Source organism: Bos mutus, chromosome 16, assembly GCF_027580195.1.
Source record: "Bos mutus isolate GX-2022 chromosome 16, NWIPB_WYAK_1.1, whole genome shotgun sequence".
Lineage (NCBI taxonomy): Eukaryota > Metazoa > Chordata > Mammalia > Artiodactyla > Bovidae > Bos > Bos mutus.
In genome coordinates this window covers 1,039,326-1,054,106 of record NC_091632.1, presented here as the reverse complement: position 1 = coordinate 1,054,106, position 14,781 = coordinate 1,039,326, and the positions used below count along the sequence as shown (strand labels likewise).

The 14,781-nt window shown below is 40.8% G+C and overlaps 1 protein-coding gene across 1 annotated transcript in view; it reads right to left on the bottom strand.

The window, feature by feature from the left end:
- Window positions 1-2,964: 2,964 nt before the first annotated feature.
- Window positions 2,965-14,781, bottom strand: part of ZC3H11A (zinc finger CCCH-type containing 11A) — a 29,825-nt gene continuing 18,008 nt past the window's right edge. Inside the window, exons 11-16 of the mRNA XM_070384522.1 lie at window positions 10,028-10,531; window positions 9,136-9,215; window positions 6,567-6,897; window positions 5,874-6,040; window positions 5,376-5,443; window positions 2,965-4,959 (exon numbers count right to left, since the gene is read on the bottom strand). Of these exons, the coding sequence (XP_070240623.1) occupies window positions 4,701-4,959; window positions 5,376-5,443; window positions 5,874-6,040; window positions 6,567-6,897; window positions 9,136-9,215; window positions 10,028-10,531 (1,409 nt within the window). The 3' untranslated portion in view covers window positions 2,965-4,700. The remainder of the gene's footprint in view (window positions 4,960-5,375; window positions 5,444-5,873; window positions 6,041-6,566; window positions 6,898-9,135; window positions 9,216-10,027; window positions 10,532-14,781) is intronic.

Genomic DNA, 14,781 nt, shown 5'->3' with positions numbered 1-14,781 from the left:
GATGGAAGAGGCTTGTACAACAGGGCCTTGCATGCTGTGCTAAGGCACTTGAGTTTAATTTTGGAGGGAAGAGGAAGGCACATGAGGATTTTATGAGCAGTGACTCCAATTCACATTTAAAATAGATCCTTTAAAAAAAAAAAAAAAAAGTTTATTCTCTGGCCAGGAACAGCTGTCAGCAATCTGAGCAAGAATAAGACAAGACAGACTCTGAGACTACCAATGGGATGATCAGAGATCATTAAAAACAAACATTAGCCGCTCAAATTTTTGGCTTTGTTTACAGCCAAATCATCTCCTTTACTGAACTATACAAAATTCCAGACCTAATATCGCAAGGAAACCTGCTCTGACCAGTCTGGAGCTCACTGATCTCTCATCATCCTCTCTATAGATGTTTGTTTTTGTGTGCTCGGCTGCTCAGTGGTGTCTGACTCTGCATCCCTATGGACTGTAGCCTGCCAGGCTCCTCTGTTCGTCGAATTTTTCAGGCAAGAATACTGCCATTTCCTACTCCAGGGGATCTTCCTGAACCAGAGATTGAACACACATCTTTTGCATCTCCAGCACTGGCTGGTGGATTCTTTACCACTGCACCACCTGGGAACCATCTATGGATAGCATCATCCGTTTAATACTTATACCCATTTCATTCCTGTTACTTTTTCCTTAAAAGTATTTCAAAGCTGGGGTTTGCTTCCTAAATTCTCTGTCCTTAACGGCCAGCAGTGTTTAATGAGGTAAGAATCTGTGTTCTAATTTCAGCCTCTTCAAGGGAGGGTAGTCTAAAATACTTCTGTGGCAGTTATACCAATGTATTTCTTTCACATTTCCTCAGTTTTTCTAAACTTGACTATCTTCCTTGACCTCTCAAGCCAAATAAGTGAACTCATTAACAAATACACCTACCAGGGAAGGGATCCTTCTATTTCACTTCTCTTTTCCCTTGAAGCTTCTCTTCCTCCATCCAATGCCTTATCTCAGTCATGTCTATTCAGCAAACAGTCGATTTTTCTTTGGCCATGGCATGCAGAATCTCAGTTCCCTGACCAGGGATCAAACCTGTGCCTGCTGCAGTGAAAGTGTGTAGTGAATTTATGAAGCAAAGCCCAGCTCTGAAATACTTTTAAGGAAAAAGTAACAGGAATGAAGTGGGTATAAGTATTAAATGGATGATGCTATCTATAGATGGTTCCCGGATGGTGTGTGTAGTCTCAACCACTGGACCACCAGGAGTCCTACAATAATCTTTTACTGGAGCATTTTTCCACCTCTGCATTCTCAACATTGGGTGAGTTTACCCTTCATCTTAACAGGCTGTTGTCTTCCTATCTGAAGACAAGTCAGTCACAGAATCTAGAACAAAAAGCCAGGAACAGGCATTACTGAGTTTTAACCCACCATTTGCTCATTCCCACTGATTCCAATGCAGCAACACCTTCCCAGTCATATCCAAGCAAACTTTACTAATGGGCCCACTTAGTGATTCCTATTTTTAAAAATACATGTTTTTTGTTTTTTTAGCCTGAAAAGAATGGAGCCACCTTGGGCTTTTGCCTATTTGGGTAAAAACATAAATTCTTAATTGCTGTTATTTGGGGCCATTTTTATACTCTGACCCTTTTATTGTAAAATGTTAAAAAAATATTAAGTATTTTTGCATTGATGCCTGTAGCTTTATTTCAAAAATTCAACAAGTTTAGAGAATTATTAATATGGTCAGATGTATAACCTGTGGATACTTCCATATATTTATTCAGCAGCTTTCAAAGATCTGATTTAAGCAAGTTCTTCAAAGGTTCAACAAATCAAACCCAACTGCACATAAAAATATACTTTCTTATTGTAATATCTGAAAATACTGATTTTGACACTACAGTGGGGATAAAAAGCAGTAATCTTCCAATGCAGTCTAGGATTAGTGTCGAAATAGATACGTGAATTCACAGGCACGTAAGAAGTACTCAGTACATCTCAGTACACGTTAGCTAGTTTATTTTAAAGAACTGCAGAAACAGTCTGGCAAAATGAAGCCACAATTTTCGAAAAGGATCATAAAACTTTGATCAGTATGGAGAATAAGCTTTATTTCTGAAACTGTATCTAAACACTGACCACAGACTGGCCCTGAGGAACATAAACTATGTTCTGGCCACATGAGAGAGGACCGCTGGAATTTGAGGTTAAGGCCAGAACTTTGAGGGATCATTTATTGACACAAACACACAAGCTGCACATTATTCTGAAATCTCTGGCTATTGCCAAATTGTACATTTGGACCTTTTTCCTGTTGAAATTGAAAACCATCATCACTCAAAACTGAATATGCAATCTTTTGCTTTCTGTGAAAAGTTGATTCAACTTGTTGGGGAAGACTTTTAGACTATGTGGAAAAATTAATGTTGTGTGTGTGCTGAGTCATGTCTCTGCAACCCTATGGACGCTGGCCCAGCAGGCTCATCTGTCCATTCAATCTTCCAGGCAGAACACTGGAGCAGGTTGTGACTTCCTATTCCAGGGGATCTTCCCAACCCAGGCACTGACTGGCAGGCGATTCTTTACCACTGTGCCATCTCGGAAGGCCTATATTCTTTGGTGGTTAACAAATTTATGTGTATTTCCATAACAAAAAACTGGACTTCCCTCAACTAAAAATTTCATACATGCTTTCATGCTTGAAAATTCTAAATTATTGAAGCCACCTGAGATCGCTTCTAAACCCCTTTTAAAAAGAATTAATGACATTACTTGAGTTAGAATAATAATGGGTAAGCATCACTGTCAGAAAAAAATCCTCACATGTGGGGAAGTTTGGCAGCATATCCTTGTAAAAGGTTTCTAAAGACAAGTAGAATCTGTGAGATTGGATCATGTACACAAAGGTTCAACAACATTCTAATTGAGCCTCTATTGAGGCAGATCTCAGCCCGAAGTGATGTATGACTACTTAATTCACAACATCAAGACATTCCTACACCAGTTTTATTTAAAACACAAATAAGTATTTATCTTGCTGTAATGGCAAACTGTTCAAATAATGGTGAACATGAATCACTAACACAAGGCTTTAAATATGAAACAAAATTTTTTTTTAAAAGCAAAAGAATAAAGGTTATATACAAAAGGGACCTGGAATCTACAAGCTGATTCCAAAAATGAAATGAGTAGAAAATCTGTGGTGAAACCAGAACATTTCACCCCTGCTTTGGAGAAGGGCTATTAGACAACATTCAGTCAGCTGAAGATGGACTGGTAGATAAGTATCTATACATAAATTTCAAGTCATTTTTGCTTGTGTAGAATCATCCAGATCTTCCCAAGACTGAAATGGGCAGTCCTGTGGCTTTCTTCCTTTTCATATTCCCAACAAGGCTACATGAGGTTCAACTCTTGATGAGCCGCTTACAACAGCAGTTCCTTAGGAGCCAACATGACAGGTGGGTCAGATTTCCTTTTGAGAAACAAAACTGGCCACCTACAGCAAAGTATCAAAACGGGCAGGTCCTTTCCTCTTCCTTTTGATTATGTACAGTATGTCTCCTTTCAAGACTATTATCCCCATCGTACTTGTTCCTCCTTCACAAGTCTAAACCTTGAGGTGATATGAAGGAGATCAACATCAAGAAAAGAAAACTCAATTCAGAAATGAAGAAAACCGGAAGGCATACAATACACCCCCAGAGCATCTCGGTAACTCCTGCTACAGTACAATTCTGGGTACTGCTGTAGTCCATGGATAAATAATGGCAGCTTGAGTGAGCTCGTTCTTCCCCCTCAGGTGGGTAAAGGGCACCAAATAAATACTGGGCAAGAGGAGTTTGCAAGGAGAATCAGAAATGAAAAAAATTAACCAATTTTTATCCCTGTGATAATACAACACTAGTAAGGAAGCAAGTACTAAAGAAGAGAAGGGACAACTTTCTTGCTAAAAAATAAATTCCTGTAATCATTATGTCACCATCTCTTTTTAAGAATCCAGGGAATCCCAGAAATAGAAAATTAGTTTCAGAGGACCCCTGAGGCACTTTAAAGCCTTAAAAAATTACAGTAATAATAAATTAGCTATTGCCCTTCAGAGGCTTACAGAGCAGAAGCATGAAAATCAGGTCCAAAAAGTTATGTCCAAATTACAGGTTTCCTGAGCTGCTCAGCTGTTTCTAAAAGCTTAGTTGAAGTCTCCAAATACCTTTAAAAAGACATACAATTTAACACAGACTGAGTGGATTTTTTTTTTTAGTGGTGGCATGAAATTTGGTCCTTAATGGTAGCAGCTGTCTTCACCCTTTTCGAACTCAGGTTAACAATAGGTACATTAAGACAATACATAAAAGAAATTATACAATAAAGGGAAAAAAGGTAAAAACTGACAAACACCTCAAGGAGTCACTAAGTTTTCTTGCACCCTTTCACTTAGGTCTCCCGCTCAGTCTTTTTGTGGAGAGAGGGGTAAGACAGAACTTTTTTCTCAAAGATGCTGAACAATGGTATCAAATGGACAAAATGATTACCAAGGGATTTAAAAATCTGACCCCAAGGAATCCAGGACTCATGTGGATAATTCAGACGTACACTTCTGATTTGGGGCAAATTCTAGACTAAAGAAATCATCATTTTGGATAAATGTTATAATAGATGAAACTAAGTCCAGTTTTTTGGTGAGTTTTTTTGTTTGTTTTGCTTTAAATGTCCTACTACCACCTTCAGCTATCAATCATTTCTGACAGCTCAAGCAGAAGGTCATCTTCATCCTTCCCAGGATCCAGGTCAATCTCAGCTTCTAATTTGCCTCCTGAAATCTCCCATATTAGTTTCTCAAAATCATCCTCCATTGAAAGTGGGGGCTTTCCTGTTGAGGCAGAACTGAGTCGGCGAGTTTTTGTGGCCATCTGGGATGAGGAAGGGCCAGATACTTCCGGGGGGGGAGGCTCTGAAGAGGACTGGGCTGGAGGCAGTACAAAACTGTAAGAAAAAAACCCCAAAGGTTATTAGATAACTGCCCTTTGTCAATGGCTGGCAGGTCGGATCACCTGGTCCCAGGTACACAAAGAATTTTAGTGAAGAGTTGTTTTTGAGAAAACACATAAAGAACTGTTTTACTGATTTGGGATAAACCAGTTTCACCCTTTAAAGGAGAATTCAGATAGGTGTTTAAAAACATTTTTTTAATAATACAGGCAAAATACAAACAATAGCACCAAAAGAGAACAGCAACCCTGAATATCAGGGTTTTTTGCAGTGAATTTGAAGTTTAACAGATGTACTTAGATGTAGCTAAATTGTAAATATTTCAAATTATCTAGCAGTGTTATTCTTTAGAAAACAAAAATGGTAATAGTGGTCTAAAGGTTGGTTAAATTAGAACTGCAAGGTATTACCTGTCTCTAGGTTTTTCTGTCTCAGGCACAGTGACTGATTTGTCCTCAGAGAGAAGTGGGACAATAGCCTACAAAAGTGAGAGTAAGGTAACTCAGTGGGAAAGTCAGACTTTTAAATTTGAGCAGATTCATTTTTTTTTGCTGCCTTCTTAGAATCATGGGGTTGCAAAGTGTTGGACACGACAGGGCGACTTTCACTTTTTTTCACTAGAATCATGTCTACCATTCTTTAAGACTAGGAATCTAAGGATCGATCCAAGAATCAATAATCCAAAGATAGAATGTACAAATAAGCAAAATATTATAATTAGGCTTAAAAAAAAAAACCCCAAAACCCCTAAGCTGTAAATATAAAATATAGTAACTACCTGAACAACTAAAAAAAAATACTTAGGAAGTGACAGAAGATGTTACACGTAATAGAGAGAGCTAAAAAAGAATCTTTCTGGCTTTCCTATCACACAGACCAAAGCGCCCCTGAGTTGATCCACTTCTTACCACAGCTGCTTTTTTGGCTGGGCTTTCCAGCAGGACACTGCTGGAGTTGAGTGGCTTCACAGCTGCAATGACAGCAGGGTGGACCTCCACCGCCTTACGTTTTGGAGCCAATTTGGGTGATGAGACAACTTTAACCACAGATGGCTTCACATTCACTTTAGGTTTAGCTACAAGACAGAAAATATCTGATTAAAAGCTAAAATAATCCCCTTTTTACATGGAGAATAAAATTTGGAATATCAAAATTCCTTCTCAGCAACAGTAACATCACAAATAATTTAAAAACCAACCAAACAAGAAAGCCAGATTAAAGATGACCCATCAGCAATATGTACTACACACAGCCATAAACACACACACACACATATTTATTCCATGAAACAATTCATTTCAATGGCTTTTGAATTTGCTACTGCTCTTCATTTTCCGTGTTTCTCTCCTTCAAAACCAGAGGAAAAAAATGCACCATGGAAAGTTTTAGATAAAGCTTTATAAAGATCAATTTTAAATTGTGAGAAAGGAACTCATCTAGTCTTTTTGTCTTTTAAAAACAGAATTATCAGAAATATCACTATCCACCTGTGTGACCAGTAAACAAAGGCAAATGAAATTCAACCCAATTATTGCCAGGCAGTCACCGAAACTCAGTAACTTTGAAATTCTAAAGAAAGATGCACTAGTAAAAACACTCACCTTTACTTCGTTTTTCCAAGGGCTGTGTTGCACATTTCACATTCAATATTGAGTCCCCAATCCCTGAGGTTTCTACCTTTGCCTTCTGGGATGACTTTGAAGGAAGCCGCTTAGTCAGGTGCCGTGTGATGCCTAGCATGGTGGTGAGCACTGGTTTCTCAGCTAACTCGGTACTGTAAGAGAGTAAATCTCCCCGAAGGGGTGTCAAAATTGATTTTTCCTTCTGTGAGGTTCCCTTCTCTGGCAATTTGGGCACATACTTTTCTCTCACTGTCTTACATCTCTTGTCTTGAATTTTAGTGATGCCAACTGTTGTGGTCTCATCTGAAGCCTATGGATAAATTTAAATGACAGAATTAAAAATCCAGTACCTCTAACAATCTGTATGATAATTATTATTTGTAAGTTAACAGGCTAACATCTAAGTCAAGCAGTTTCTAGATACGATCCAGAATATAAGAGCTTTTGCTCTTTATTTTATATTAAACAGAAGTGAAAGTGAAAGTGCTAGCTGCTCAGTCATGTCCTACTCTTTTGCGACCCCATGGACTGTACTGTCCGTGGGACTGTCCAGGCAAGAAGACCGGAGTGGGCAGTCATCTCCGTCTCCAGGGGGTCTTCCCGACCCAGGGACTGCACCCAAGTCTCCCACACTGCAGGCGGATTCTTTACTGTCTGAGCCACCAGGGAAGTCCTCTATTAAGTAGAAAACTCAAGGTAAAAGATTGAAGATGTGTGGAACAATAAAAACCCAAATTCTATAGGTAGACAATCCTGACCGTAAGTCTAATACAAAATGTTTCCTAATCAGACACTTGCTCAAAGATTCTGTACAAAGATGTTCACCATCTTAATTGTGTAAAACAATCTAGTTCAGAAACAGACTATATTTGTGTAACAGGACACTAAATGACCAGCAAAAGCTATCATCTGAAAGAATTATTAATATGGTAAAGTAGGCTGCAAAATGATACACTGTAGAGTTCTCAATTATGTTCTAAATATGAGTTAAGCATTAAACACATTCACATACATAAATATATAAAGAAAAGGCTTGAGGGACTTTCCTGGTTGTCCAATGGTTAAGAAGAATCTGCCTTCCAATGCAGAGGACGTGGGTTCAATCCCTGGTTGGGGAAGGAGTCCACGTGCGGGGGTGGGGGGGGGCAGGCACTAAGTCTGAGCACCACAGCTGCTGAAACCACTGAGCCCCGGGGCCCATGCACCACAGCGGCTGAAACCCCTGAGCCCTGAGGCTGACACACCACAGATGCTGAAACCCGAGCCCCAGTGCCCACGCACCACTGCTGCTGAAACCCCTCAGCCCCGGGGCCCACGCACCACAGCTGCTGAAAGCCCTGAGCCCCGGGGCCCACGCACCACAGCTGCTGAAACCCATGAGCCCCGGGCCCCACGCACAACAGCTGCTGAAACCCCTCAGCCCCAGTGCCCACGCACCACAGCTGCTGAAACCCCTCAGCCCTGGGGCCCACGCACCACAGCTGCTGAAAGCCTTGAACCCCGGTGCCCATGCACCACAGCTGCTGAGAGCCTTGAGCCCCGGGGCCCACGCACCACAGCTGCTGAAACCCCTGAGCCCCAGGGCCCACGCACCACAGCTGCTGAAACACCTGAGCCCCGGGGCCCACGCACCACAGCTGCTGAAACCCCTGAGCCCTGGGGCCCACGCACCACAGCTGCTGAAAGCCTTGAGCCCCGGGGCCCACGCACCACAGCTGCTGAAAGCCCTGAGCCCCGGGGCCCACGCACCCCAGCTGCTGAAACCCCTGAGCCCCAGTGCCCACGCACCATAACTGCTGAAACCCCTCAGCCCCGGGGCCCACGCACCACAGGTGCTGAAAGCCTTGAGCCCCGGGCCCCACGCACCACAGCTGCTGAAACCCCTCAGCCCCGGGGCCCATGCACCACAGCTGCTGAAAGCCCTGAGCCCCTGGGCCCACGCACCACAGCTGAAGAGAAGCCTACTCACTGCAACCGAAAAGCCTGCATGCTGAAATGAAGACCTTGCAAGCCACAACTAACACCAGAGGCAGCCAAACAGGTAAATATTTTTTTAATAAAGGAAAAGGCCTGAAAGAAATGCATAAAAAAACTAACTGTGGTAACATCTGGATTGTAGAATTATTCTACAATCCAGAATGAATAAAGAGGTTACTCATTGTTAAAAAAGAAAATCCCTAGTTTTACAAATGAGCAGCATTACTCTGAAAGGCAGGGGAAAAACTTACTTTAAAAAATATTAATGGCCAATTAAAAAGTTTCCAGTATTCTTGCCTGGAAAATCCCATGGATGGAGAAGCCTAGAGGGCTACAGTCTGTGGGGTTGCAGAGTGGGACATGACTGAGCAACTAACACTTTTCAAAAACAACTTAAAAGGGCATTAAATATTGATACACATAAAAGTACAGAAAACTCTGAAGGAAAATTACAAGCACAGTGAAAGATATATCAGTGAAGTATTAAACAGAAACTTAAAAGAACACTTATCATTCATCTAACCTTTGCCTGCCATGGACAAACCTATAAAATCAATCTAAATAAACCCACCTTTTTAGCTTCTGTTCTAGAAACACTGCTCTGAGAAGCAACATCACTTTCTTCTTGAAGTTTCTTCTCTTCTTTTATACCTAGATTCACATTAAAAGCACCATTAATAATTTCATTCATGCTGCAACTTAATAACAGATGAAGTTAAATAAAACTTTTCTTCAAAAAAGTAATAAGGACTTCTCTGGTATCCTCTTAATGAGGCGGTTAAGAACTCACCTGCCAGTGCAGGAGACACGGGTTCAATCCCTGACCTGGGGACGATCCCAGATGCCTGGGAACAACTAAGCTCCCATGATAACTACTGAGCCTGAATGCCACAACTACTGAAGTCTGAGCGTCCTGCAGCCTGTGCTCTGCAACAAGAGGAGCCACCACAGGCGGCAGCACGCACACAACTAGCGCAGCCTCTGCTAACCACAGCTAAAGACAGCCGCACGCAGCAATGAAGACCCAGCACCGCTAAAAATAAAGCAATCAATAAAAAAAATTTTTTTTAAAGAATAAAGATAGGGCAAATAAAACTGTAGACAAAATTTGTTTAGTTCTCATACAGATTCAAAATGCACATTAAGATATCAAAGCTCTATATAAACTGCTATAAAGAAACAGCTTCACTTTTTGTGTGTGTGTGTGGGGGGAGAGGGGAGCGGGGTGCTATGTGGCTTGCAGGATCTTACTCCCCCAACCAGGGATGGAACCCGTGTCTCCTTACAGTGTAAGTACAGAGCCCTAACCACTGGACCAGTATAATTTCTTTTAATCCAGTGGTTTTCAAAGTTATCTGAGTAAAGAAAAAATTCTCACAGAAATCCTATGAATATTGTGCGGAATACTGCCATTTGAAATATTATCTGGGGAATAGGTACTACAGATCAAGTTCTTTTGTTACCTGTTTTCTTAGTGATCCGGAGAAGCCGTTTTGCCGCTGGCATAGCCTCAGGCTGAGGCTGGGAGCTGGTGCTGCTCTCAGAGCTCTGCTGCACCCGGAGAGCCTTCTCCAGTTTAATTTCTTCCAGCGTCTTGATATGCACTTCCTGCATAGACTTTGCTTTACCTGCAGGTTCCTCTGATTGTCCTCTGCTGGCTACAGTGGGTGGCAAAATCACTGTTTTTTTCATTTCATTGTCAGTCTTTGGCTTGACACAGCTCACGTCCTTTTTGCCCTTTTGTCTCTCTGCTTCCTGCTGCCGGTGCTTCTTTTCAGCCAAGACCTCGGAGAATGTTTTGATTCGGATGGTGGAGGAGGTTCTTGCTCCTGATGTAGAATCATCAACTTTCGAAGGTCCTTCTGTCTTGAGTTTAGTTTGCAATTCTCCACGTTTCTGATTGGCTCTTTCAAGAAGAATTTCTTCTAATGTCTTCACATGAATCTCACCAACTTTAGTAACTTTCTCTGTTTTCATGGGGGGAAAACAAATCACTGTATGTGGAGTTCATCTCTTAACAACTTACGATCTCTCTATTCTTGGGTCAGGACAGAGTCCAATAAGAGTCGTATAATTTAGGCAAGAAATTAAAATGAACAAAAGCACGTTAGTTTCAACCTCAATTTTAGATAGTGGTCCTCAAGGAAAACATGGAGGCGGCAAAAATGACTGATCTGGATATCTATTCAGAAGTTTATTCTTGAGGATCCTGAAAGCCTTTTACTAGTTGGAGAGGGTTGTCATTATAAATCTTACTAAAAAGAATAAATTAGTTCTTCCACTCATGGATAGATACAAACATCTGCCAGATACTACACTAGAAATATAATGGTAAGCAAAACACAAACTGCCCACACATGTAGTCTGCAGTCTGACAAACCAATAATTAAGCAACAACAAAGTGTGCTAATAATAACAGCTTTGATAAAAGAAGTGCAGTTGACCTTTGAACAATGCAGGGATTGGGGTGGGATTATCTGGGCACTGAATCCTGTGCAGTTGAAAACCCCCATATAAAACTTTACAACTGGGCTCTGCATCCATGGTTCTGCATCTGTGGATTCAACCAACCATCATAGATTGGGTAGTACTACAGTAAGTACTTATACTGGAAAAAAAAAAATCTGCATATAAGAGGACCCACACAGTTCAAACCCATGTAGTTGAAGGCAACTATATAATGCTATGTAGACGTATACAGCAAGAACATCCAAAGCTTGGTTAAGGGAAGCTTTGCAGAGTAAGTAATATTTAAGTGATATTTAAAGAGTGAGAAGGAGGTAAAACAGGTTAAGACAGAAGAAAAATGAAAAAGGCCCAGAGACTGGCATGCCACTGAAGAGTTATTTTTCAAAATACATTAATCATTCTTTATGTGTTTAAACTAAAGAGCAAATTTCATATTTGGCAGGGGTCAAAGAAAGAAATAATGAAGTAATGTGAGAAAAATAAGAATATGGAGATTATACACACACATATTTAATACTAAATAATACCTTTTAATGAAACACCAAAAACAAAAAATATCTTTTACAACCTTAAACATACCACATTCTGTCTCATCTTTTGAATCTTTGAAAATGCTGTCCTTTCTACATGAACAGTCCCTACTGGGCACACTTCCGCTGCTGCCTAGTTAGAGTAAGCTCAGCTCAGAACCTGATACCCTCCAGTCTAGTCTGTTTCTCTGATCATGGTACTGATCACACAGTACAATAACTGCTTATATTTCCACATCACGAAAACAGTGACTATATTTGTTTTAGTATAGAACCTATTACAGGGGAAGCATTCACTCACTGATATTTCTAAGGTTTTTTTAAATAAAAATTCTTCCATTTCAAGACGGTAGTCTGATCTCAAAATTATCACTTTAAGTACATGAATGGCGACAGAGACCCCATTTGCGTATACTACAAAATTTCATCAAAACAACAGAGAAGACATTAAAAGAATAAACCCACAATAGCCATGGAAAACAAGGATGCCAGTGGCAGACATAAGTCTTGAGAAATTTGAGACAGAAAGATGTCTGAAATTACAGAAACAGAAGAACAGATAAAAGTATAGGAGTGAGATCTGTTCTTTCTCAAAGAGACAAAAAAACATCTGCCAAACTAGTATGAAAACTAACAGTGGTAGAAATAAAGCATGATTTTCAGAACAGTTGAGTCAGTGAAGACCTTCTCCTAAGAATTGCTCTCTAAAAAGAGAAGACTCTGTAGGGAAAGGAAGCACATTACAACGATGTTGGGTGGAAGAGAAGTAAAACATGGAAATTTCAGGCTTTCCCAAATGCCAAGCAAAAAAAGGAGAGATGAGGGGGAAAAGGAAAAGCAAAGCTAGAAAACAGCTACTTGCTCTCTGAAAGTAAACCAAGGCTTTTCTACCATAGCGATTCTATGAGCCCTCAGCCTTCTGTGGGAAATTCTGAAAGAGAGGGGAACACCAGACCACCTGACCTGCCTCTTGAGAAATCTGTATGCAGGTCAGGAAGCAACAGTTAGAACTGGACATGGAACAACAGACTGGTTCCAAATAGGAAAAGGAGTACGTCAAGGCTGTATATTGTCACCCTGTTTATTTAACTTATATGCAGAGTACATCATGAGAAACGCTGGGCTGGAAGAAACACAAGCTGGAATCAAGATTGCCGGGAGAAATACCAATAACCTCAGATATCCAGATGACACCACCCTTATGGCAGAAACTGAAGAGGAACTAAAAAGCCTCTTGATGAAAGTGAAAGAGGAGAGTGAAAAAGTTGGCTTAAAGCTCAACATTCAGAAAACAAAGATCATGGCATCCTGTCCCATCACTTCATGGGAAATAGATGGGGGAAACAGGGGAAACAGTGGAAACAGTGTCAGACTTTATTTTTCTGGGGTCCAAAATCACTGCAGATGGTGACTGCAGCCATGAAATTAAAAGACGTTTACTCCTTGGAAGGAAAGTTATGACCAACCTAGATAGCATATTCAAAAGCAAAGACATTACTTTGCCAACAAAGGTCCGTCTGGTCAAGGCTATGGTTTTTCCTATGGTCAGGTATGGATGTGAGAGTTGGACTGTGAAGAAGGCTGAGCGCCGAAGAATTGATGCTTTTGAACTGTGGTGTTGGAGAAGACTCTTGAGAGTCCTGTGGACTGCAAGGAGATCCAACCAGTCCATTCTGAAGGAGATCAGCCCTGGGATTTCTTTGGAGGGAACGATGCTGAAGCTGAAACTCCAGTACTCTGGCCACCTCATGCGAAGAGCTGACTCATTGGAAAAGACTCTGATGCTGGGAGGGATTGGGGGCAAGAGGAGAAGGGGACGGCAGAGGATGAGATGGCTGGATGGTATCACTGACTCGATGGACGTGGGTCTGAGTGAACTCCGGGAGTTGGTGATGGACAGGGAGGCCTGGCGTGCTGCGATTCATGGGGTCGCAAAGAGTCAGACATGACTGAGCGACTGAACTGGACTGATGCACTATTACTTGTGTATGTAATCTAAAATATGACACAAATGAACTTACCCACAGAAGAGAAACAGACTCACAGACACAGAAAACAGACTTGTGGCTCTGCCTGGGAGGGGCTGGGAGGGTGCAGGCGTGGGTAGAAGAGGAATGGACAGGGACCTGGGATTAGGAGATGCAAACTATTACACACAGAATGGATAAATAACAAAGTGCTTCCTACCATGTAGCACAGGAAACTATATTCAATATGCTATGATAAACCACAATGGAAAGGATATGTATATATGTGTTACTAAATCACTTTACTGTATAGAAGAAATTAATGCAACACTGTAAATCGAGTATACTTCAACAAATTAAAAAAAAAAAAAAAAACACCTCAGAACTGCGAGATATCAAGCTATGGAAAAGGACAAATTAGAGAACTAAGTAAGAAAAGTTCTTGAAAAATAAAAATCCAAGTGACAAAATAAATCTAACCAAAAACAAACAAACAAACAAAAAAAACAAAACACTGCAAGGCCAGTAGAAAATCAGCCATCTAGAATAGGGTCAGCAAATAAACCTGGTCATGATCTGTATTTCATAAATAAAGCTTTACTGGAACACAGCCACACTATTTCTTTATATACTGCAAGTGGCTGCTTTCACGTCAGTGGAAGAGCAGTTGCAGCGAGAGGCTGTGGACCTCAAGCCTAAAATATTTACCATCGAATCCTTCACAGAAAAAGTACGTCAATTCTTAATCCAGAAAACAGCCAAGCAAAAATAACAGAATGTGAGGCAAAAAGCAAAGGAACGGAAAGCATGAAGGCAAGGTTAAGACATGTGGAGTATACGTCCGAAAGTTCCCACATCTAGTAAGAATTTCATAAAGAGAAAACATAAAAGGGTGGAGAGGACATACTTACAAAAGTCAGAGGAATATTTTCTACAACTAATAAATTAAGTCCTTAAAGATTCAAAACTCCCACTGAACACTAAGCATAATGAACAAAAAGATCCATGTTTACATCTATCATACCAGAGTCCCAGCATAACAGGAAGAAACAGAAAACTCTTAAAGGAGAAAGAATCACAAGCTAGAATCAAGACTGCTGGGAGAAATATCAACAGCCTCAGACATGCAGATGATACCACTCCAACAGCAGACAATGACAAGGAACTAAAGATGACGGTGAAAGAGGAGAGTAAGAAAGTTGGCTTAAAACTCAACATTCAAAAAACTAAGGCCACGGCATCTGGTCCCAT